The 23,090-nt window shown below is 46.8% G+C and overlaps 1 protein-coding gene across 1 annotated transcript; it reads right to left on the bottom strand.

Annotated features, from left to right (window-relative positions):
* Positions 1-14,658: 14,658 nt before the first annotated feature.
* MED29 (mediator complex subunit 29) lies at positions 14,659-23,058 on the bottom strand (the record flags this gene model as incomplete). The annotated part of the gene is made up of 4 exons (XM_083628086.1): positions 14,659-16,440; positions 18,056-18,140; positions 18,243-18,301; positions 22,798-23,058. The coding sequence occupies 4 exons, from the start codon at positions 23,056-23,058 to the stop codon at positions 16,213-16,215; spliced, it is 633 nt and encodes a 210-aa protein (XP_083484212.1). The 3' UTR covers positions 14,659-16,212.
* Positions 23,059-23,090: the final 32 nt, after the last annotated feature.

The raw sequence follows: 23,090 nt of genomic DNA, 5'->3' as shown, positions 1-23,090 counted from the left end.
CCCCTTATTTTAGGAGGGGAAAAGTGAGTCTTATAGAGCAAAAAATACGGTATTTGTAGGGCATAGGAATTTGTTCATCCCCCCCCCAAATATAGTCTGGCCCCCCACATGGTCTGAGGGATGGTGGACCAGCCCACCGCTGAAAAAGGTTGCTGACCCCTGTATTCGACTCTTGCCACAGCAAGCGTGCTTCACCTGTTGAGTTACTGCGTGTATTTGCAGCCATTTACAGCGCAGGTCCCCTGGTAAGGTGGAGGAGGAGAGGGAAGCAACGTTCCTGCATGCAGAAGAACTCAAACCACTTTTAACTCACTAGTAACTCTGCATATGGGCCAAGCTTCTCCCCCATGGGTGATCTGCATGTTAGCCAGATGGAACCTTTGGCACGGGTTCTGGTAAGTGCAGAGAGCGCTGCCCGTGGCATGGAAAGGGCACTAGGTTCTTTCTCTTTTGTATTTCCTGATTAAGAAAACCACACCGACGAATATGATCTGATTGCACGATGCGTCAGCGTGGGAGAGCCTGGGCCGAAATCACGTTCTCAAGGTGAACCCGGTGCCCCCGTTATGTAAGCGCCACAGACAAAGACGGCGGCAATTAGCAGTTTAATAACATGCAATTAGCAATAATAATCCTCACGGTTAATAACATAATCTAGAGAGGGCTGTTTTCCAGAACCGGAGAGGCAGCTTTTGCCTGGGTGCGAGTTTCCCGCGGTGGTTAATTTAGACATCCTTTAAGTAACAAAACACAAATCGTTTCCAAATGTGTGGGCCTCCTGCCTGACGTTTTGCCGGCTCCCCTCGTCCTGGAGAGACCGAGTGCTGGCTGTGGACATGCTCAGAGGCACTCTTGCCGTGTGCCTTTACGGCATCTGATGGCTAAATGAAGCCTGGCGATTCAGTGGCATGCTGGGAACTCACGCCTGAATCTGTAGTCAGGAAAGGGAAGTGATAACCCGGCGTCGGGCGTGAGAGTCGGGGCTTCGCGTTTGGTTGCTGTTTTCGGAAAGGCCTCTGTGGTTTGACATAAGCGGAAAAGGGGTCAGGAGGAATCCTGGATGCTTCTCACAGCTCAGAAGACAGAGCGATGCCATTGCAAATGCAGCACAACGGGAAACAGCCCGAAATCTCACACTGTGTGCCTGGCACCGCTCACCCCGGGGCAAAGCTGTAACAGTGACAATTGCGCCCCATTTGAGATTTTGACAGGGACCTGAAACCCCAGACACTTCCTACGTATGATTTAGAATTCCTTTATTACACATACAAAACTGGGGCCATCGTTTTCAAGACAAGCCACCTTTGCGCCGTGAGTCTGGCAAATCTGGAACCGGAGGTGATAATCAAATAACGCTGATATTCTTTAGTTAGACTTTGTTGTTTTAACGTGCAAATGTGCTTATTCTGCCTGCCTGTTTTATGGTTTCGGCTTTTGTCTCTTAATTTTAATCTGTTGCTGTAACTCTCCTTTTTTATGCACATCACGAAACGAAAATGTAAAAATCCCTACAAAAATGTAAGAGAGACAGAATGGTTTAAATTAGGGGAGCTCACCCCGTCGCGGGGATTCGAACCGCCAACCTTCTGATCGGCAAGTTCTAGGCTCTGTGGTTTAACCCACAGAGCCACCTGTGTCCCATTCCTGGACAGTTGGAGGGCTGGGTTTAGAAGGCGACTGGGCCGCATCCGGCCCCCGGGCCTTAAGTTGCCTACTCCTGGTCTAATATCTATGAATCTAAGATGAACTCTGTTGGTTCAGAGCAAAGAGACAGGCTGACCTGGAAGGCAAAGGCCCCATTTATATACCCTCCAACATTTCTCTGATGAAAATGGGGATGTCCTTTTTTTAAAAAATTATTATTATTATTATTATTAATACCCCACCCATCTGACTGGGTCGCCCCAGTCACTCTGGATGGCTTCCAACAGATATAAAAACATAATAAACATGAAAAATGTGTTATAAGAATTTAAGATCACAAATATATAAATTAAATATTCATAAATGTACAAGGCAAACACATACACAGAAGTATGTAAACCATGTGTCTGAAATAGTACGGGAGAACAATCCTGAAACCATTTGGACTCTCCCAACTTGACCTCAAATATTTCTCTGCAAGGAGGAAGGAAATAGGAAAGCCTCTCCATTGTCTTTTGCTTACCTGTTTTTAGAGCATCTTTGTGGATGAATAAGGTGAGCCTGTGACCTGGACTCAGGAACTAAAAGTATTTACCATCACAAAAGAATGGCCAGGCTGCCCAGGTAAAGCAATCAGTGACCATTGTCAGGTATCCTGGCAGACAGGATTTCTGCTGTAGACCGCCTCCTTCTGTGATGTATGTATGATGTTTTGGGGGGTGGTCTTGGGCTACAGGGTGGGCAATTTCAAGAGTCTATATAAGGGCTTGCACACCATTGTTCTGGGTTCCTCCTCCCTCCTGCTTGGGGTGCAGGTGAGGACCCTGTTGCAAAAGTTTAATAAACATCCAATGAGCATCGGAACACAGTTGTTTTTTTATCTTGTATTTTAATCCCCCCCCCCGAGATCTGGTGATGAAAAGCGGTATATAAATTTAATAAGTAAATAAAGAAATGGCCACCAACTGGGATGGCTTTTAAATTGTTGTTGTTTAGCTGTTTAGTCGTGTCCTCTCTTTGTGACCCCATGGACCAGAGCACACCAGGCACTCCTGTCTTCCACTGCCTCCCGCAGTTTGGTCAAACTCATACTGGTAGCTTTGAGAACACCGTCCCACCATCTCGTCCTCTGTCATCCCCTTCTCCTTGTGCCCTCCATCTTTCCCAACATCAGGGTCTTTTCCAGGGAGTCTTCTCTTCTCATGAGGTGGCCAAAGTCTTGGAGCCTCAGCTTCAGGATCTGTCCTTCCAGTGAGCACTCAGGGCTGATTTCCTTCCAAATGGATAGGTCTGATCTTCTTGCAGTCCATGGGACTCTCCAGAGTCTCCTCCAGCACCAGAATTCAAAAGCATCCATTCTTCGGCGATCAGCCTTCTTTGTGGTCCAGCTCTCACTTCCATACATCACTACTGGGAAAACCATGGCTTTAACTATACAGACCTTTGTTGGCAAGGGCTTTTAAATAGGATTAGACAAATTAACGGAGGATGAAAGCGCTATTGATGGCCGCTAACCGTGATCTCACTGGATTGTAAGCGATGGAGAAAAATATCTCTTTGCAAACTTAAAAGTGATTTCTCTCCAGGCGTCGCACTGTGAGAGCTTGTCCCCAGACTAAATAACTGGAAGAAGTAAGCACATAGCCCGCGCTACAGAATGGGAGCTCAGCCTTGCAGAAAACTGATTTATGAGCCGCTTTTCTGGGAATTGCATACCCGAAAAGGAGCGTGTGTTATTGACGCTCAAAATAAACCAAAGAAATTGTATTATTCCAAGTGCCTCCAGCTGCAGGTTCTCTGCTGGCGATGGGAGGAGTGTAAAGGAGACTTATGTGTGAGGAAAAGGAGAATCTCCTCCGAACCTCTCACAAGATGCAAAGGAAGATCATTGAGAAGAACACAAAGACACACAAAGCCACACACACACAGGAGAAACACAGCCAGCTCAGCACTGCCCCCTTCAGGTCAAGAGGGTACAGCGGCCTGTTTCTGGGTCAACCTGGGCGGTGTGCCAGGTTCACTTCCCAGAATCCTTCGGGGCGATCAAGCCTCTTTTATTTCCCAGAATCCTTCAGGACTTGCTCAGTCAGAGAATAGGACTGAACTTTGCACGGGATATAAAAGGAATGCGTGGCCTCCTTCTCCTGTTAATCATAAACCAGACAATATTCGTACACGTTGAGACTATTAAGGTCCCGGTGATGGATATCAACAAGATAAACCAATGCTGAACGAACCGTACGCTTTGAACGTTAAACTTGTACGTGCAGCACAACACAAGTGTGCATCGCACAAGGGCGTTGCTGTATTTGCACGGGGCTCACTTACAAAACGTATCACTGCACGTAAGACGCAGACCCTCCAAGTGTCCCTATTTTCCAGGGACAGTCCTGGATTCACAGAAAAACCACCCTGGTTTCTGATTTGATCCTGGAACGTGCTTTTCCTTAGGACATCCCTATTGTCATCGGAGAAATGTTGGAGGGTATGGAGTTATATGACTCCGCGAGCCGAGGAAATAAGTAACTATACGACCTTTAGAAGACATCTGAAGGCAACCCTGTAGAGGGAAGGGTTTTTAAAAAAAAAAAAAAAAAAGTTTAATGTTTGATTATCTGTTTTATATACAGTGGTACCTCAGGTTAAGTATTTAATTCGTTCCGGAGGTCCGTTCTTAACCTGAAACTGTTCTTAACCTGAAGCACTACTTTAGCTAATGGGGCCTCCTGCTGCCACCGCACGATTTCTGTTCTCATCCTGAAGCAAAGTTCTTAACCGGAGGTACTATTTCTGGGTTAGCGGAGTCTGTAACCGGAAGCGTATGTAACCTGAAGTGTATGTATTGGACATGGGTGGCGCTGCGGGTTAAACTATAGAGCCTAGGACTTGCTGATCAGAAGATTGGCGGTTCGAATCCCCACAACGGGGTGAGCTCCCGTTGCTCAGTCCCTGCTCCTGCCAACCTAGCAGTTCAAAAGCAAGTCAAAGTGCAAGTAGATCAATAGGTACCGCTCCAGTGGGAAGGTAAACGGCATTTCCGTGCGCTGCTCTGGTTCGCCAGAAGCGGCTTAGTCATGCTGGCCACATGACCCGGAAGCTGTATGCCGGCTCCCTCGGCCAGTAAAGCGAGATGAGCGCCGCAACCCCAGTCGGCCACGACTGGACCTAATGGTCAGGGGTCCCTTTACCTTTACCTTCACCTATTATTGGCAGATTGTTAAGGTCCTCCGTGGGGTATACCAGAAAGGTCCTGTAGGTATGAGGGTCCTAGGCCGTATAGGGCTTTAAAAGCCCTCCTTAACAGCCGTCTTTTTTCTGACCATGGTGGATCCCAAACAGCCCCAGAGTGGACTGACAGCAGGCTTTAACCTGGGCAGGCTCCTTTGCCCCCATGCCAACTTGGCCGGCGATCTCGGAAGCCGCGTTTGGCACCGTTTCGGGAACGAGCCGTCGGAAAGCCCAAACCAGGCTCTTTTCCCAGCTTGCTGACACAGCTCTGGCCCTGTGGCTTGGCAGGAGGTGCCTTTTTCCAATAGCTCACAGGCGCTTTTGGCTTGCAAGCCCAACGCGCTCGGAAAGGGGAGGCCAGGAAGCAGCCTGAAGCGGTGCAGCCCAAGCCGTTTGGGGACAGGCTGTTCCCTTGCGGTTTCCTCTGCAACCCGCGGCCAGAGACGGGTGTTGGTGGTGCAGAAGGGTGTGAGGTGGGTGGGTGGAGGAATGAGACATCACTGCAACCAGGGGGAAGGACCCAGGAGACGGCTGGCAGGCTGGACAATTTTGTCTCTTAGCAGCAAGAGGCTTTCCTTCTTGAAATATATATATAGAGAGAGAGAGAGAAAGGATCATCCAGTTGTGATGCAACAGCTGCTTTTCCGGCCACAGCTCCTGGGACTGAACGTCCCCTTCTAGCTCTGCCTGCCTGCCTGGAAAAAAACTATTGCAAAACCTTCCTCCTGGGGAACTCGAAGATGGACTGGGTGGGGCAGTGAGAGCAGAGAACAGCAGAAAAGACTGCTGGAAGCTCAGCATCCTCGTTTTTCCACCAAGCAGTTGGTCCCTTACCTTTCCCGCCCCGACCTGGCCACAGTGATCCATGCGACGGTCACCTCCAGGCTTGACTACTGTAATTCGCTCTAGGCGGGGCTGCCCTTGAAGCTGACCCAGAAACTCCAGCGGGTGCAGAATGCCGTGGCGAGGCTCCTTATGGGGTCTCTGTCATGGGAACATATTCACCCAGTGCTTTGCCAGCTGCACTGGCTCCCGGTGGAGTACAGGGTCAGATTTAAGGTGCTGGTTTTGACCTTTAAAGCCCTTCACGGCCTAGGACCCTCGTACCTACGGGACCGCCTCTCCCGGTATGCCCCACGGAGGACCTTAAGGTCCATAAATAGCAATGCCCTAGAGGTCCCGGGCCCTAAGGAAGTTAGATTAGCCTCAACTGGAGTCAGGGCCTTCTCAGTGATGGCTCCGGCCTGGTGGAACGCTCTGTCTCATGAGACCAGGGCCCTGCAGGATCTGATTTCTTTCTGCAGGGCCTGTAAGACAGAGATGTTCCGCCTGGCCTTTGGCTTGGAATCAACTTGATTCCCTCCCCCTCTTTCCTTTCTCTCCTCCGATGGAACTCCTATTTGGGGACTTCCCTGGCTTTTTTCTGGCCTACGTAGGACCAGTCTGGAAAGTTAGCCTTGGTGAAGAACTGACATTTTCATCCCCGAAAAACTTTTTGATTTGAGTTTCCATTGAAATGAAGCTGTATTTTAATGTTTTAATGTTGTATTTTAATCTTGTTTTTAAGTTGCATTTAAATTTGTTTTTATATAGGGTGTTAGGCGCCTGTGCCCAGTCTTGGCTGGGGAGGGCGGGGTATAAATAAAATTTATTATTATTATTCTCCCCATGGCCAAATACCACTAAGAACTTACAAGTTCGGATAGACTGCCTCTGGACCTGGAGGTTCCATGAGAACCTAAAGAAGCTGAGGTTTGGGAACAGAAATGTGGACCTTGATGTGTAATAAGGGATGTGGAGCTTGGAATTCCCCTTCCCACCTCTCCCCCTGGTCAAATACCTCAAAGAACAGGCACAGGCAAACTCGGCCCTCCAGATGTTTTGGGACTACAACTCCCATCATCCCTGGCTAACAGGACCAGTGGTCAGGGATGATGGGAATTGTAGTCTCAAAAACATCTGGAGGGCCGAGTTTGCCTATGCCTGTCGAAGAACCTACAAGTTCAGATAGACTGCCTCTGGACCTGGAGGTTCCATAAGGACATAAGAGCCTTCTGGTTCAGGCTAGTGGCCCACCGAGTCCTGCATCCTGCATTCTCACAGTGGCCAAGCGCCCCTAAGAACCTCCGGATGTAGATAGACTGCCTCAGGACCTGGAGGTTCCATAAGAAGAGACTTGCTGCCAGATCAGGCCAGTGACCCATCTAAGGCCAGTGACCAGGGCCAACTGGCTGGCCTGGGAAACCCGCAAGCAGGATTTGAACACAAGAGCCCTCTCCCCATCCTGCAGCTTCCAGCACCTGGCATTCAGATCCACTGCTGCCTCGGGCTGCGTAGACAGAGCACAGCTATTGTGGCTCGCAGCCATTGATAGACTTGACTCAGGTAGGTAGCCGTGTTCGTCTGATGCAGTCGAAATATATTTTAAAAATGTCCAATAGCACCTTAGAGACCAAAGAAGTTTGTTCTGGGTATAAGCTTTTGCGTGCATGCACACTTCTTCAGATACGAATATTTTTTTTTTATTATTGATAGACTGAGTTAGTTGAGGTTTGGGAACAGAAATGTGGGGCTTGGATCTCCCTTTCTCACTTCTCTCTCTCTCTCTTCCTCCCTCCCTGTCTCTTTTTTTTTATATATATAAATATTTATTAGATTTTCCAATTTTATATAAACACAAAAGGAAAAAGAAAAAGAAAAATATTAATAACAAATCAACTTCAATAACAGTTTTTCAATAACACGTTTCTTTGACTTCCTCATACCTCCCCTTCTTGTTCTCTAATTCAACTTGTTAATTCAGCAAATCCTAATCTCTTAACATTCCTTTTAAAATAACACCTTATTTTCCACTCAACTTTTTTAAATTTAATAACTTAAATAATTTTTAGTTCCCATTATCTTTATCATAACAGCTAGAGACCACCAAAATTCAAACCAACATCTTTTCAAAGTTCATTAATTTTATAGTATTTCTGTAGATAATCCTTGAATTTCTTCCAATCTTCTTCTGCTGACTCTTCTCCCTGGTCGCGGATTCTGCCGGTCATTTCTGCCAGTCCCATACAGTCAATCAACTTCATCTGCCATTCTTCCAGAGTGGGTAGATCTTGCGTCTTCCAGTGCTTTGCTATAAGTATTCTTGCTGCCGTTGTGGCATACATAAAAAAGGTTCTGTCCTTCTTTGGCACCAAATGGCCGACTATGCCCAAGAGAAAAGCCTCTGGTTTTTTCAAGAAGGTATACTTAAATACCTTTTTCATTTCATTATAAATCATTTCCCAGAAGGCCTTAATCTTTTTACTGCTTCAGAAGAAAACATCGCACACAGCAGCTAAATGGAACCTCCTTGGACTGCAGCAGTTTACCAGATGGAAGCCCATCACCGTCATTTGCTGCTTGTGAACTTCAGCGGTGGGTGGGTGTATCCCAGCCATTCGCTGCTGGAAACGTTAACACACAGAGGCAGCGATTGTCCCAGGATCACAGCCACTGAGCTTCATGGCCGAGTGGAGATTTGAACCCCGGTCTCCCAGATCCTAGCCCAACGCTCTAACCACTATGCCACGCTGGTTCTCATCGAGAAACTGGCTCTCAGCTTTGTTGAGAAATGCCCAGAGTTCCACGGGTTCCCCTGCTCTGATCTAAACGAAAGCAAGCGAGCTGGAGGCGGCGCGACCGGTAATGGCTGCCTTCTCCGAGTGAGGAGAAGGGAGCTCCGCTGTAAACGGGTCGTCCGCTACGGCGAAGCGGAGACCCATTCAGGAAAACCACAGGTGGCAGAAGCCTGTGGTCTCGGGACCCGGCGGGCGCCAGAAGCAGCCCCCAAAACGTTGAAGGGACCCCGTAAGGGGCTCCGGATCGCGGAGGGGGTAGCGGCGCTGTGGGTCGTTGCGCAAACAGCGAAGTGAAGCCGCATTGCTGTTGCCGGTCAGCGCTGTCCTTTCTTCCTGCAACTTTTCTGAACTTTGGAAACTACAACCCGTGAGTAAATTTGGACATTGAAAACTTTCCGAAACTTTTGTCAACTTTCTGAAACTTTATGAGAACTTTATGAAACTTTTAAAACTTTTTTAAAAAGTTGAAATCTGGCTGAAAACGGAGTGAGGATAAGCAGGAAGCCCATCTCCCGCTATACTGAACTTTAAGCAAAGAGCAGGAGGAGTGGAGACAAAAAGTTATGCTTTAACTAAATGCTGGCACCCTGTTAAAGCAGTTTTCTGAGTGAAAGACTTTGAGCTATTGACTTTTGCTGGTTATATTCGGGGTGCACTGATATCCTTCTTCTGTGGCACCAGTGGATTATAAAATAAATAAGAATCTCTGGTGCTGGAGCTGCCTGGATGAGCACCAGTTTGCAACTTTGGATACATTGAATTCAGGTTTTGAAACATTCTGAGTTGGAACTGGATACTTTGAAACTGTTGCAGTCAAGGCACTGTAAGAAACACTGTTTTGCTTTAAGTTTTACTCTGCTAAAAATAATACATTGTGGAAGCGATAGACATGGATTTAAATTTATAAGTTTAACTTGGATTTGATCTTTTCCCTGAAGACGTATTAAGCTCCCTCTAGAGGATTTTGGACTTACAGCAGTGACTTTGTTTTACTTTCCCTTTCCCGGCCTCTGTTTGACTATTGCATCTGGGACTCTGCTTTCTCATGGGAACAACTTGGATTGACCTTGGATTACAGATAATTTTGGAATGAGTGGCGCAAGGAGAAGAGGAAGGACTAAACAAACAACTCTAACTTTATCTGCAGCCTCACAGCGTAGATCTTCTGTGCCGGCCTTGCCTTCCACTTTGCCTTCAGACATAGAGGCGGCCTCCCTAATACAGGCAGGGGAGGGTGAGACAGAGGAGCTGCACCTGGGAGATATGGCTTCAGGGACAAGTAGCTCTGTCTTGGAGAAAATTTTGGAGAAACTGGAGGCTCTGGACAAGAAGGCTGATTTGCATACAGCTAAAATTGAACAGAACACAGAAAGCTTGAATAAGCTGACTGGACAAGTTGCACAGAATGCCCAGTCTATTGGAGAATTAAAGGAGGCTGTAGGTGAAAATCGTAAACTGGCTGAAGATACTAGTCAAAGATTGGAAGAACTTGAGAAAGAAGTAAGACCACTCAGCAAACAAGTTGGAGAACATCAGATCTACTTTTTGATGACAGAACTGCGAAACAGGGAGACCAACTTGAGGATACGGTCAATACCAGAGGTGGAAGAAGATAATTTTATTGAATTTCTAACTAAGGAATTTGCCAAGTTTTGGAAGTTAGAGGAAAAAGACTTTAAAATTGTAGCTGCTTTCAGGCTTGGCAGAGTCAGAAGGACAGAGAAGCCCAGAGATTGTTTGATAACACTGAGATCAAAGGAGGAAAGGGACAAGATTTTGGGCCTGCACTACGAAAAGTCACTAGACATTTTGGGCAAGAGAATTGAAATCTACAAGGACATTCCTAAGCAGTTGCTGGACCTTAGATCTAACTACACGGAATTGGCAAGACTGTTGAGAAGCAACGCAATTATCTTCAGGTGGGAGTTTCCACAAGGATTATCCTTTACCTACAGAGGGAGAAAGATCAAAATCAAAACAGTGGAAGATAGAGACAAGTTTTTGGGAGCACACGGAGAAGACCTCCACAAAGGACTTGGATTGCCAGCGCCAGAACTTCCAGGGGAGCCCGCCCCCTCGGATCCTCAAGGACCGGAGAACAAGGTACCACCCCAGAAAGAATAACCAGATCTATCCAGGATGTCTCTGCAGCTTTTGAGTTGGAACATAAATGGCTGTAACAGTCCCGAAAAAAGGTCTAAAATTTTTCATATTTTAAAAAAGGAACAATTGGACATTATATGCTTACAAGAAACACATGTGATTAGGCTCCATAGAAAGGTGTTAATAAATAAAAGGCTTGGTCAAGAATTTATATCATCGGATACAGTTAAAAAGAGAGGTGTAGTGATCTATGCAAAAGAGAGCCTTTCACCAAAATTTCTCTTTAAAGATGAAAGTGGAAGAATCCTCGCAATAGAAGTACAGTATCAAGGAGAAAAAATTTTGATATTAGGAATTTATGCTCCAAATGAAGGAAAATCGGATTTTTATAAGAAGTTGCACGAGATCATGCTGGATTATCTGGATTACAACAACGTCATTATGATGGGGGACATGAACGGGGTCGTATCAACAAATATGGATAAGTCACAGAACCAGAACATTACTAAAGAGGGAAGACTACCTAAGACCTTTTTTGAAATGACTGACAATATGGACTGGGTTGACATCTGGAGAGTTAGAAACCCCCTGGGAAGAGAAGGAACATTCTTTTCTGAAGCTCAACTGACTTGGACACGAATCGACCAAATATGGATAACTAGAAGTCTGGCACCTAAGGTGAGGAAGGTGGAAATCTGCCCCAAAACATGCTCCGACCATAACGCCTTGAGAATGGATATGACATTGATCCCAATCGGCTCCTTTAGATGGAAGATGAATGATGGCCTGTTTAGAGATCAAAGAATTGTAAAGAAGGCCCAAAAAACCTTAAAGGACTATTTTGAGATTAATTTGAACACTACGGTGGAAAAAAGAACTATCTGGGATGCAAGTAAAGCTGTGATGAGAGGGTTCTTGATTCAACAGAATTCCTTAAAGAAAAGACTGCAAAATGAAAAGAAAGATAAAATTCTGGAAAGTATCAAAGAGTTGGAGAAGAAGTTAAGATCTAACCCGAAGTCCCAACCGATTCTGAGAGAAATTAAACTTTACCAGGCGCAATATTCCAAGCTGATAAATCAGGAAATAGAATGGAAGATTAAAACAATGAAACAAAAAACTTTTGAATCGGCAAATAAATGTGGGAAACTGCTAGCTTGGCAGTTGAAAAGGAGACAAAGATTAAATACAGTAACAAACTTAGAGGTTGAAGGAAGGAACATTCAGAACCCGGGAGAGATTAGAAAGTGCTTCCAGAGGTATTTTAAAAAGTTATATACTCAAGGGCCACAAGATGAAATAGAGATTACACAATTTTTGGAGAGAAATGGATTAGCAAAGCTGTCAGAAGAAAATAGAACAATTTTAAATGGCAAAATAACACGACAAGAGATTGAACAGGCCATCCTGAGTCTGAAACAGGGCAAATCACCAGGGCCAGATGGACTGACCTCTAACTACTATAAGACATTGAAGGATTATTTGATACAACCTTTGTTGGAGGTCAGTAATGAAATAATGGAGGGGAAGAAGGCGCCTGAATCGTGGAAAGAAGCATTTATCACATTGATCCCAAAGTCAGAAACTGAAAAGACACAACTCAAGAATTACCGTCCCATCTCCCTTTTAAATGTGGATTACAAAATATTTGCAGATGTTTTGGCACGAAGATTTAAGAAAGTTTTAAGTGAGATAATCCATAAAGACCAGGCAGGCTTTCTCCCGGGCAGACATATGTTTACTAACACAAGGAACATCATAGACATATTGGAACTTTTACAAACAAACATAAACACTAAAGCAGTTTTAATTTTTATAGACGCGGAGAAAGCCTTTGACAACATTTCTTGGAAATTTATGAAGGGGAATTTAAAAGAAATGGGAGTGGGACGGGGGTTTGAGAACGGGATTGAGGCAATATATTCAGAACAAAAGGCTAAACTGATAGTTAACAATGTGGTTACAGAAGAGTTTAAAATTGAAAAAGGTACACGACAAGGCTGCCCGATTTCCCCATTATTGTTTATTTCGGTTCTGGAAGTGCTCCTGAATATGATTAGGGGGGACCGGTTGGTGGAAGGGATTCAGGTCGGAGCGAAACAATATAAACTTAAAGCTTTTGCAGATGACCTAGTTCTGACATTACAGGAGCCGGAGTCTAGTTTGAAAAGAGTACTACAACTGATTCAAAACTTTGGTCGAGTGGCAGGATTTAAGTTAAATAAGCAAAAAACTAAAGTTTTGGGGAAAAACGTGACAGATATTGAGTTGGAACAGCTTCAGAAAGAGACAGAACTAAATGTGGTTAAAAAAGTTAAATACCTAGGGGTAAACATAACAGCAAAAAATCTGAGTTTATTTAAAGATAATTATGAAAAATGTTGGTCAGAGATTAAGAGAGACTTGGATAGTTGGTCAAGACTAAAACTTTCTTTGTTAGGCCGAATAGCTGCCATCAAGATGAATGTATTGCCAAAAATGTTATTTTTGTTTCAGACACTGCAGATTGTAGACAAGACAGAGTGCTTCCGGAAGTGGCAGAAAGATATTTCTAAATTTGTCTGGCAGGGCAAAAAGCCCAGAATCAAATTTAAAATATTAACAGATGCGAAAGAAAGAGGGGGCTTTGCCCTGCCAGATTTAAAGTTGTATTATGAAGCTGCAGCTTTCTGCTGGTTAAAAGATTGGTTACTTCTTGAAGATACGGATGTCTTGGATTTGGAAGGTTTTAATAATGCGTTTGGATGGCATGCATATTTATGGTATGATAAAGCTAAGATAAATAAGGCCTTCAAGAACCATATTGTCAGAAAATCAGTTTTTAATGTCTGGACAAAATATAAAGACTTACTGGAGAATAAAACTCCGAGGTGGCTGTCACCCCTGGAGGCTAAGGCTCGGAAAAGAGCCAATATGGAGGCCAACTGGCCAAAATATTGGGAGATAATAGAAAAGGATGGTGACAACTGGAAATTGCAGAGTTTAGAAAAGATGAGAGACAAAGTGCGAGACTGGTTACACTATGCTCAGATTAAAGAAGTGTTTAAAAATGACAAAAAGCTAGGATTCCAAGTGGAAAAGTCAAAGTTAGAAACTGAACTGTTAGAACCTAAGACTAAGGTACTCTCAAGAATGTATAACTTGCTGCTGAAATGGAACACACATGACGAAATGGTAAAATCAACAATGATAAAATGGGCGCAGGATATTGGGTATAATATTATGTTTGAAGATTGGGAAAGGTTGTGGACCTCTGGGCTGAACTTCACTGCATGTAATGCGTTGAAGGAAAATGTGATGAAAATGATGTATAGATGGTACATGACCCCTGTTAAACTGGCTAAAATATACCATTCGTCTGATAGCAAATGTTGGAAATGTAAGGAAAATGAAGGAACATTTTTTCACCTCTGGTGGACCTGCCCTAGAGTGAAGGCCTTTTGGGAGAAGATATATAATGAATTAAAAAAGGTGTTTAAATACACCTTTACTAAGAAATCAGAGGCCTTTCTCCTAGGTATTGTCGGCCAGAGTGTGTTAAAAGAGGACAGAACATTCTTTTTGTACGCAACAACAGCAGCAAGAATATTAATTGCCAAGAATTGGAAAACTCAGGAGCTACCCACCGTGGAAGAATGGCAGATGCAACTGATGGACTATATGCAATTAGCCGAGATGACCGGCAGAATTCGAGACCAGGGAGAAGAAAGGATGGAAGAAGACTGGAGGAAATTTAAGATTTATTTACAAAAATATTGTAATTTGGCTGAGTGCTGAATTGGATGCCAGTGCAGACAATTGTCTACCATTAAATTAGATTTAAGGCTGAATTATATGTCAAACCAAATTAAGATTATTAATTAAGATGAGTTAAATGATAATTTGTTTGAAATTAATTTAATAATGATGTAAGTGTATGCGGGAGGTGTGGGGGAGTCCCATGTAACAATTGAGAGATGTTAAATGGACAATGATAAGTGTTTATCTAATATATGCTTTATTTGAAAACTTTAATAAATATATTATAAAAAAAAAAAAAAAAAAGAAAGCAAGCGAGCTGGGAATTAAGAGAAGCAAAATGAACACTTTTATTATTATTATTAGGAGCAAAATGGATTGGGGAAATTAATCACAAAGGAATCCTTTGCTGCTGTACAAAGTAACAGAACTGCATTGCCTTGGTCACCAAGACTGGCAGCGTGGAAGAGAACGAAGCTCTTTGAAAAGGTTAATGGGTAGGATCCAGACCTAGTCTTACTCAGCGTAGGCCCACCAAAATCAATGGAATTTAAGCTGGTTCAGGCAAGCTTACTCCTTTTCTGCCAGCTAGCGCAGAAGATTGAACTCAGAAGGAAGTCCCACTGAACCCAGCAGGACTTACGCCCAAGTAAACCTGTGGAGGACTGAAGTCTGGACCCAACTCCAATGCCTTTTTTTTTTTATCTTAATCATAAAAGGACACACACTAGAAAACTAAAGACAGAAACTGAGAAAGTCTTCCACAACAGGGGACAGGCCAGGTCTTCACTGCAGTGGCAAATTCTCCTTCTTGCACGAAAACAGGGAGAAAAACCAACAAGAAATGGAAAAGGACACGCTCCCCCAGGGCAGAAAAAAAATAAAATGGCGAGCAGAGAGAACACAGCGATGAAAACCAGACAAGATTGCAGTCCGTCCTGGATTCGTGGTGTGAGGTGTGTGAAGAGACTTGCTTGCAGGGTCTCTTCTCCTGCGAGAAGTAACTTACTCCTGTCAGGGGCGCCCAATTTATGGACAGCAGGGTAGAGACAGCCTGCCCAGTTTGACATAAGAATACTGGGTCAGATTTCCCCTTTTGTACTGGTTAGGAAAGGAAAATCCACAGGTGGGAGTTCTGCACAGGGTTCCAGGAAGCCTCTTTTGCAGAATTATGCATTTGATCAATCTACAAACTTACAGACACATTCGCACAGGCCCATCTTCCAGAAAAAAGTCAAGGTGTGAGATTTAAAGGAGGAAATCAAAAGGGACTCACAGATCCTTTCTGGGAGGGAGGTTTCTTTGTGGAGAGGACACAGCAATGGCAGGCGGAAAGGTTTGCCTAAGGAACCTGCAGAACTGTGGGGGGAGGGATAGGATTGCAGATTTGCTCCTTATGGGTGGTCCTCAAGTATCTCTCTCTCGAAAGGAAGGAAAAAGAGCAAAAATATTGACTGGCCAGCTCCAGAAAAAGACCCGCAGATTGCGAGGCCCCGCAGATCAGGAGAATTTTAATTTGTCGTACTTCCACAGCATCTTTCTCTGACTAGAGAACTGTTTGTAAGCGAAAAGGTTTTTGCGCATCTGACTTGAGCTCCTGGCGTTTTGGTTAGAAGTTGTGGAAGATGTGAAACCAACGCGGACCCAGATGGAGACAAGTCCTGTCGGGAACCAGAACAGCACGGAGGACTCACGTGAAGACCTGGGCAGACTGGGAGGACTTTGCAAAGGAAGGAATGGAGCAGAAGAGGTAAGACAACGAGGCTCCCTGCTCCTTGTCTGTCTGTGTTGACAGGACTGCCTCCTTCTGGTCATGCCGGGAACTGACTCTGGCCCAGCAGTCCAAACCAAAACGTCCAGCAGGAAGAGTTTGCAGGCGGCCCTATAGGACGCCCTGGGAGGGGGCCTTTCCCGTGATCTTGTTGGAGCACTCCAGGAGGGCGTTGTGGATGTCTTTGGCGCAAGAGATCTGGGACTTGATCATGCTGAGGTACTGGGTGTAGGGCAGGCTCTCCGCCTGGACCGCGTCCGGCTTGGTGGCCGTCGGCACGAGGGTCGGGGAGTGCTTGGCGCTGTCAAAGCTCTGGGAGAGGCACTCGTAGGCCAGGCGCTGAGGAAGGGGAGGCGGATCGGAAGGAGAGAGAGTTAGGAACTTGGCCTCGCCGGGTTGGGCTGGGTATTCCAGCATCCTTTCTCCCCGAAACTGTGACCCAAGCAATAAAGCTTTCCCCTTGATGCTAGTCCCTGGCACCTGCTACCCAGGGGTAGACTGCCTCTGTATATGGAGGACCCATTTAGTACTCAAGGATAATAGCAGCAGAACAGTCTCTCTGTCTAAGCAGGGACCCGGGGGCTTCATTTAGACCGTGAGAAAGGGTCTGGGGGACAGCAGGGCTTGTAACTTTTCGAAAAATGGGGAAGAGCATTGCAGCTGGACAGCTATCTCAGATGGCATCAAATACCCCACAGGAATATTGGTGTGGCTGCAGGAGCAGGGAGACATTTCCCCACTTATGGTGGGAATGCCTCCCCGCCCCGCCCCCGATGTTTTGGAAGAAATATATACAGTCATACCTCGGGTTACAGACGCTTCAGGTTGCGTTTTTTTGGGTTACGGATGTGCCGAAACCCGGAAGTACCAGAATGGGCTACTTCCAGGTTTTGGCAGTCGCACATGCGCAGAAGCGCCGAATCGCAACCCATGCGTGCGCAGACACGACACTGCGGGTTGCGAACGTGGATCATGTTCGCAACCCGAGCTTCCACTGTAAACACATTCCCCATTCAAGCCTCCCCACAGCTTTCCCTTTTGAATCAGAGAGTTTTAGCGTTAGGAGGACCTCCAAATGCCATCTAGTCCAACCCCCGGGAATGCAATTAAATTTGCGGGGCAATCAAACAGCAGCTTTCCAACCTAATAAACTTCTTAACGTAGCTGCAACGAGTATCTCTTTGGCCCAGAAATGGAAAGCACTACAGGGCTTAAAACCTTGCGTTGCGGTAAAAGAATATGTAGACTCTGGCTGCTGCAGAGAAAACAACTTGCACATTGTGCGTTTCTAAGGGTATGGAGATCCCAGAACACTCTTACGTCACTTATGGGATCTTATTTCCTATGTGCCCAATGCAGATATGCAAAACTCTCCTGAGCCTTCATGGCGTTTCTTGCTCCTCTTATTTTTCCTCGTTTTATCTGCTGTTTATTTGAAGAACACAACCTCTGTACGGCTCCTCTGTTTTGTAACCTCAATTGTGGGGTTTATTTGCGCTTCTGAATTTACATCAATACAGAACTGCACAAAATAAATAATTCCAAGTCACAACCTGCAGCACCAAGCAGAGATGGATTCTGTCTCCCATCTCGGAACCAATCCAGACTTCAGGGCAGAAAACCAAAGCTGGATTTTCGCGCCCCACTCCCAACACTGCTGCTTCTTTGCCTGACGAAAGAGATCTGGAGGACTTGGAAAGCCTGCTCACTATTTTTCAGCCCTGGGGTTGCTCCTAATGACGACGCTGCCCAGCTGTGAATTTGGGATTTAATTTCTTACCGGCTGACCTTTGCTTTGTACGTGCCTGTTTGTTTTTCTTTCCGTGCTCCCGAGCGCATGAACTTACGGCGGTGAATCTCGCCAATTAATGATGTGCCGTGCAAAAGAAAAAGGAGGGAGCGTTTCATAAGGCCTGATCCTGCTGCCAATATGGGACATTCTTGGGACACTCACCAGGCACAACTCCAGCTGGTCACACAAGGCGTAGAATTCCTCGAGGCTCTTGTCCACTCTCTGCACAGGGCCGTCGTTGCTTTTCCTGGAAGGAGAGGAAAGCCGATCTTTTATTTGCATTTAGGGGAGAGGGTGAGGAGGGGAGGGGAGGAAGAAGCAGGGCAAGGGCGTAGGGGCAAAAACTCACTGTCCGCTGTCGATGTTGGTGTTCTGGATGAAGTTCTGGGCAGCCACTTTCATCAAGCTCTGCAAACGGAAGAGGCAGAAGAGTATATCAGCTTACAAATCGGGATAGACAGCTGTGGCAGGAAGAGGGCACATCTACCAAAGACCCACACGCACACCCCTCTGGAGCCTGGCCAGGTGTGCAAATATCATCGTGCCATATGTTGGTGATTTCTTAAAATGATGCAAAGTTTTGGTTTCAGCATGAAGCAAACTAGCACGTTTTCGAGACAAAGCGCCTGGTCTGGGCTCGAAAGGGCAGTTTGCCTGGCAACTTCTCAGCAGCTCTGTGACGCTGGGAATGAAGACGGTTAGATAACCAAACCGTTAACTGGGAATGAATTAAGGCTGTTGGTCCAGCCACCTGCTCAGTGGCTCCGTGACAGCAGCCTGAGAGGGTGTTTATTGGAACAAAGAGTGGCTATTTTGGCTGGACCCCCAACACCCAGCGTGGCCAATGGCATGGGTGGATGGGCGCAACATCTGGAGGGTCACAGGTTCTCAGCAGCACCACTGGACTCCCGGGTAGAGTCTGACAAGAGCAGAATAGAGCAGTGTGTTGACTTTATTATTATTATTATTTAATCTGTATACTGCCCTTCATCCATAGATCTCAGGGCAGTTCACAACATTAAAATACGATAAGACACCCATTAATCTGGACACTAGACTTCTGCTGATGCAGCCTAGAATTGCATTTCCTTTTTATCGCTACTGCATCACAGTGTCGGTTCATGCTAAGTGTGTGATCTACTAAGACCATCCCCCTGGCTAATCCTTTGGCAAGCCCTGCTGCCAAGCCAGTTGTCCCCAATCCTTTTATTTGGGCATCTGCTTATTCCTTTTGGATATCTTTTTATTATATGTATGCGACAACAGCAACATGGATGCTACTAGCCCAGAGAGGAATGGCAAACCATACTGTTAGACTATGCTGAAATGGCAAAACTGACCAGAAAGCTCAGGGACCAAGAAGACAAAAACTTCCAAGAAAGAATGAGAAAAGTTTCTAATTTATTTAGGAGACCACTGTAAGCAGATGAAAACGCGAGCAGGGTTTTAATCTCGCTTGTAATGTAACAAATACTATGGACAATATAGATATAAAATATAGATTACGAAATAATATGCAGTTGAAAATGTTGACACGAGGACCCATGGAGGGGATGGGGGAAGTCTCGAGATTGTACTCTGAATCTTCAGGTTACAGACGCTTCAGTTTACAGACTCTGCTAACCCAGAAATAGTGCCTCAGGTTAAGAACTTTGCTTCAGGATGAGAACAGAAATCGTGTGGCCCCATTAGCTAAAGTGGTGCTTCAGAACAGTTTCAGGTTAAGAACAGACCTCCAGAATGAATTCAGTTCTTAACCCGAGGTGCCACTGTAATCTCTTTATACGGATGTGTATTTGGTATGGTTATAAATTTATATTTGTAAAACCAAATAAAAATGTTTTTTTTTAAAAAAGGAAATATTTTTATTATTACGCAGCTTCCTATTATGTTCCACAGAAACCGAGCCCCAGGGCACATTAAATTCTACCCCAAGGCCACAGCGAGTCAGAAATAGCTGGTTGGGAGCAAGCAGCGATTCCGAGAGCTGCGGTTTCGTTTCCAGGACCTCGCATGGTCAGGAAACGCGAGGGCAAGCTCAAAGGTATCAAAACACACACAAAACCACCCAATCCTGGAAACCTGCCTGCCGAAGCCTCTGGGTCCAAGCCGAAGCCTGTTCTGTTTCTCGTTCTAGGGATATTGACACAGGGATATAGGTGCCCTCACCCCACCCCCGGGGGCTCATCCTGCCACGCTGATTCATTTACCAGAAGCCTTGGACACGAGCCCTGGGGGCGGTGAAGCATCCATTCCCCACCACGGGACTCCTGGTTTTTTGGCTCCTCCGGCTCTCTTCGCCCCCGCGCCACACAGACCAAAGGAGGGGAGGGGGAAAAAGTTACCGCTTCAGCAGTTCATATATTTGGGCCAAGGACTGACGCTTCATTCTTTCGGAAAGAGTCAAGAGTCGTTTCAAAACGCGGGGATAAAAATAAAAATAAAAAAGTCTGACTCGGCAAAGGGCTTTCCGGGAAAAACAAAGCCAAAAACGAAACCACACGTTTGCGAAACAGAAAGGGAAGGGAGGGCTGTGGAAGAGAGAGCAGGGGAGGCAGGAGGAGCTTGCCTCAGTTCCCAAGAGGGGAGCGATGCCTAGGGGTTAGAGCTGCGGTTTCTCAAAGGTGGGCAGCTAGCTGCTCTGCAGCTTAGGTCAAGCGGTCTGGAAGAGAAGATGTAGGTACAGTGGTGCCCCGCAAGACGAACGCCTCCTCCGAAGGCTGGCGGTGGGGCGGAGAGACCTCCTCCCGCCGCCAGCCTTTGGAAGGCTCCTCCGAAGGCTGGCGGTGGGGCGGAGAGACCTCCTCCCGCCGCCAGCCTTCGGAAGGCTGTCCTGAAGACTTGCGGTGGTAGGAGGGTTTTCCTTCCCACCGCCAACATTCAGAATGCTGTTCTGAATGTTGGCGGTGGGGAGGAAAAACCCTCCTCCCACCGCAAGCCCCGGGAACAGAGGAGAAGCGCTGCACGCCTTCCCCTCTGTTCCCGGACCTGTCCTGAAGGCTTGCGGTGGGGAGAAAAGCCCTTCTCCGCACCGCCAGCCTGGCAAGCGGTCTCCATAGGAACGCATTAATTGATTTTCAATGCATTCCTATGGGAAACCGTGCTTCGCAAGATGAAAAACTCGCAAGAAAAAAAAAACTTGCGGAACGAATTAATTTCGTCTTGTGAGGCACCACTGTAGTTGGCTTTGGAACTGGGGAGGGAGAACAGAAGGGCCTCGCTGGGCTATCAGCTCACAACAGCTTCCGAAAGGGCCATTGCATTTCACGCTGCCCTACCTGCCCCACATTTGAAGAACCAGTGTGGTGTGATGGACTCAGGAGAGGGCCAGTCAGTGCCCCGCTCAGGCTAGCCTAAGCTTCCACCAACGGTGTCTCCGAAAAATTTGACACATCACTTGGGAAGACAGGCAAACTAATACCAGTGTACAGTGGTACCTCGGGTTACAGACGCTTCAGGTTACAGACTCCGCTAACCCAGAAATAGTACCTCTGGTTAAGAACTTTCCTTCAGGATGAGAACAGAAATTGCGCGGCGGCAGCAGGAGGCCCCATTAGCTAAAGTGGTGCTTCAGGTTAAGAACAGTTTCAGGTTAAGAACGGACCTCCGTAACGAACTTAACCCGAGGTACCACTGTACTGGAAGAAGCAAAGATCACGAGTGTTGGAGCAATGATTCTTCAACATCAAATTCGTTGGACTGGTCGTGTTGTGCGGATGCCTGATGATCGTCTTCCAAAGCAACTACCGTATTTTTCGCTCTATAAGACGCACCAGACCACAAGACGCACCTAGTTTTTGGAGGAGGAAAACAAGAAAAAAAATATTCTGAATCTCAGAAGCCAGAACAGCAAGAGGGATTGCTGCGCAGTGAAAGCAGCGATCCCTCTTGCTGTTCTGGCTTCTGGGATAGCTGCGCAGCCTGCATTCGCTCCATAAGACGCACTCACATTTCCCCTTTCTTTTTAGGAGGGAAAAAGTGCGTCTTATAGAGCAAAAAATACGGTACTCTATTCCGAACTTAAAAATGGAAAGTGTAATGCTGGTGGTCAACAAAAGAGGTTTAAAGACTCTCTCAAGGCAAATCTAAAAAAAATGTAGTATATACACCGACAAAATAAAATAAATACAGTAAAAAACATATGTTCCCGCTCTTAGGGACTAGAAACCCACCTAAGTACAGTGGTGCCCCGCAAGACGAACGCCCCGCAAGACGAAAAAGCCGCTAGACGAAAGGGTTTTCCGTTTTTCGATGCGCTTCGCAAGACGAATTTCCCTATGGGCTTCCTTCGCAAGACGAAAGCCCATAGGGAAATCTCCAGGACAGCGGGGAAGCGCAGCGCATCTTCCCCACTGTCCTCGGACCTCCTCCGAAGGCTGGCAGTGGGGCGGAGAGACCTCCTCCCGCCGGCAGCCTTCGGAAGGCTCCTCCGAAAGCTGGCGGTGGGGCGGAGAGACCTTCTCCCCGCGCCAGCCTTCGGATGGCTGTCCTGAAGACTTGCGGTGGGAGGAGGGTTTTCCTTCCCACCGCCAACATTCAGAATGCTGTTCTGAATGTTGGCGGTGGGGAGGAAAAACCCTCCTCCCACCGCAAGCCCCGGGAACAGAGGAGAAGCGCTGCGCGCCTTCCCCTCTGTTCCCGGACCTGTCCTGAAGGCTTGCGGTGGGGAGAAAAGCCCTTCTCCGCACCCCAGCCTGGCAAGCGGTCTCCATAGGAACGCATTAATTGATTTTCAATGCATTCCTATGGGAAACCGTGCTTCGCAAGACGAAAAACTCGCAAGAAGAAAAAACTGGCGGAACGAATTAATTTCGTCTTGCGAGGCACCGCTGTAAACGCACAGAGCTTAAGCTCCGCCCACCCACTTTGCCCCGCCCCTTTCTCCTGGCCCCGCCCCTCTTCACCTGCAGGCTCTCCTTGAGCTGCGGCAGCAGGAGGCGAAAGCGCTGCACGGGGTCGAAGTCCTGCGCCTGCGCGGGAGGCTGGAGTCCGCCGGGAGCCTGGCCGACCGTCAGAGAAGCCGCTCCGGCCGCGGCCTGCGCCGAGCCGGGGTGCCCGCCTGCCGCCGCCGCCGCCGCGCCGCCGCCCGAGGGAGGCCCCACCTGCGCCTGCAGGAGCGTCAGCTGCGCCGGCTGCGCTTGAGGCGGCTGCTGAGGCGCCGCCATCTTGACTCCCCCTCAGCGTCGCTCCTCTCGAC

The sequence above is a fragment of the Podarcis filfolensis genome (genome assembly GCF_964270895.1).
Source record: "Podarcis filfolensis genome assembly, chromosome: 8".
NCBI lineage: Eukaryota > Metazoa > Chordata > Lepidosauria > Squamata > Lacertidae > Podarcis > Podarcis filfolensis.
The sequence above is the reverse complement of the archived record's forward strand: the minus strand, read 5'-3'. Positions and strand labels throughout refer to the sequence as shown.